This window comes from Oncorhynchus gorbuscha, linkage group LG05, assembly GCF_021184085.1.
Source record: "Oncorhynchus gorbuscha isolate QuinsamMale2020 ecotype Even-year linkage group LG05, OgorEven_v1.0, whole genome shotgun sequence".
In the NCBI taxonomy this organism is placed as follows: Eukaryota; Metazoa; Chordata; class Actinopteri; order Salmoniformes; family Salmonidae; genus Oncorhynchus; species Oncorhynchus gorbuscha.
Window position 1 is genome coordinate 12,148,157 of NC_060177.1, and position 2,500 is coordinate 12,150,656.

The 2,500-nt window shown below is 43.8% G+C and overlaps 1 protein-coding gene across 2 annotated transcripts in view; it reads right to left on the bottom strand.

The window, feature by feature from the left end:
* Positions 1-2,500, bottom strand: part of LOC124035531 (protein unc-13 homolog C-like) — a 242,289-nt gene that overhangs the window by 113,876 nt on the left and 125,913 nt on the right. For both annotated transcript variants that reach the window (XM_046348989.1, XM_046348988.1), the window contains exon 19: positions 889-1,015. In XM_046348989.1, the coding sequence (XP_046204945.1) occupies positions 889-1,015 (127 nt within the window). The remainder of the gene's footprint in view (positions 1-888; positions 1,016-2,500) is intronic.

Here is a 2,500-nt window from a genome sequence, read left to right on the forward strand (position 1 = left end):
TAATATGTCTGCTCCTGTTGGAGACAACATGACATCATCACAGATAAAACACTGTGCTGTAGTATTTACAGAGAACACTCAGCTGGTGTAATGTGTGTGTATTTATTTGGAAAGTGAAGCTAAAACATGTTATTTGTCTTTAAACTCCAGCATTTTGGATTGAGATCAAATGTTTAATACAAGGCAACAGTTCAGAATGTCACCTTTAATTTGAGGGTATTTTCATACACATCTGTTTAACTGTTTAGAAATGAAAGTATTTTATGTATCTAGTCCCCCAGTTGAAGGTGTCATAAGTATTTGACAGTTACACTTGTAGTGTATTACATTTAGTCAAAAGTGTAGTATTTGGTCCCATATTCCTGGCACGTGACTCTACAAACTTGTTGGATGCATTTGCAGTTTGTTTCAGTTGTGTTTCGGTTTATGTTGTGCCCAATAGAAATGGTAAATAATGTATTGGATCATTTTGGAGTCCCTTTATTGTAAATTGTTAGGTTTTATTGTTATATTTTATTGTAATTTTGTTATGTGTCGGACCCCAGTAAGACTAGTTGTCGCCATTGGCATCGGCTAATGGGGTTCCTAATAAAATACATTTGGTTCCAGTTAGAACACTTTCGGGTCCCATGTAGAAACGGGTTCTATCTGGAGGTAAAAAGGGTTATCCTATGGAGATAGCCCGAAGAAGCCTTTTAAAACAAAAAAAAATAAGAATGTACCATGATTACGGATAATTATGAAGGAATTGTGAATCATGATGAGTGAAAAAGCATGAATATCCAGAAAAATGCTTACATCCCCTGTTATTGGTAATGGTGAGAGGTAGCATGTTTTGGAGGCATAATCTTTGTGTGTGTGTGTGTGAGCGTGCAGTACACTACTTACAGAGAATACTCAGGGGGTGTGTCCTTGAAGGCAGCCAGTTCACGGACGTACTCGTTGTGGAACCACTTGACTTTAAAGTGAAGGTTCATGTATTCTGTGCTCTTGCATAGACGGTGCTTATCGTGCTCTGTCAGGGGAAATGAAAAAGGCAGAATGTTAACATGCATGTCTGGACTGAGGTATGATGTGGTGAACTTTCCTCAGGAGTAAAAGGCTCAATCAATCAATCAAGCTAATAGGGGAGATCTGATATCCAGACCCACGGAAGTGGATAGCGATGGAAGTTCAGCACCACAGGAGAATGGACAGCGACTGCTGGGTGCAGGCAGTCACTCAACTCTTGTGCTACATCCTGATTCTCCACCCTTCTCTCAAAGTGCACTTCTACACTCCCTGCCATGGATGGTGGAGACTCCCTCCAGCCAATGTTTACAGCAATCATTTGAAATCCATGACAGGGAGTTTGCAAGTGCACATTTTCATGGAAGAGAGGAGAATCGGAACAAGGACAAGGTGAAATATATCCAGGTAGCCAAGAAGTGAGAAGCCTGGAAGGGTTTACATTCTCTGATTTACATTCTGCAACGAGTCCTGCTAGACCTATAACATGGTTGACCTAGTCTCACGTTGTCATACCGCTAATGTCACGCGTGAGCCTGGTTCGCGACAAGGCTATGGCTGACCTGATATTGACAGAGACAGGTAATCTAAGACAAGACCAGGAATCCTATAAACACAGACACTGGTAGTGACATGACCTTGGTGGACTCTCTCACTCACACACACACACACACACACACACACACACACACACACACACACACACACACACACACACACACACACACACACACACACACACACACACACACACACACACACACACACACACACACACACACACACACACACACACACACACAGGGTCTAATGAGAGCTGACTTGGTACATAATGAAAGTTCAGTCTGATGACATGGTAGGCTCCATCACATTAGAGTAGGACATACTAACTACCACAGAACTTGGGGATAGAGAGGAGAGAGAAGGGAGGTAAGGGAGAGAGGGGAGGGGGTATAGAGAGATCCACAGATGATGCAATCACCATCACACTGCACACTGCCCTATTCCATCTAGACAAGAGGAATACCTATATAAGAATGATGTTAATTGATTACAGCTCAGCATTCAACACCATATTACCCTCCAAACTCATCATTACGCTAGGGGCCCTGGGTCTGAACCCCACCCTGTGCAACTGGGTCCTGGAATTCCTGAGCCGCTGCCCTCAGGTGGTGAAGGTAGGAAACAACAGCTCCACTTTGCTGATCTTCAATATAGGGGCCCCACAAGGATGCATTCTCAGCTCCCTCCTGTACTGCCTGTTCAGCCATGACTGCGTGGCCATGCAAGCCTCCAACTCAATCATCAAGTTTGCATTTGACACAACAGTAGTAGAACTGATTACCAATAATGACAAGACAGCCTACAGGCAGGAGGTGTGGGCTCTGGTGGAGTGGTGCCAGGAAAACAACCTCTCCCTCAACATCAACGTAACGAATGAGCTGATCGTGGACTTCAGGAAACAGCAGAGGGAACACGCCCCTATTCACAT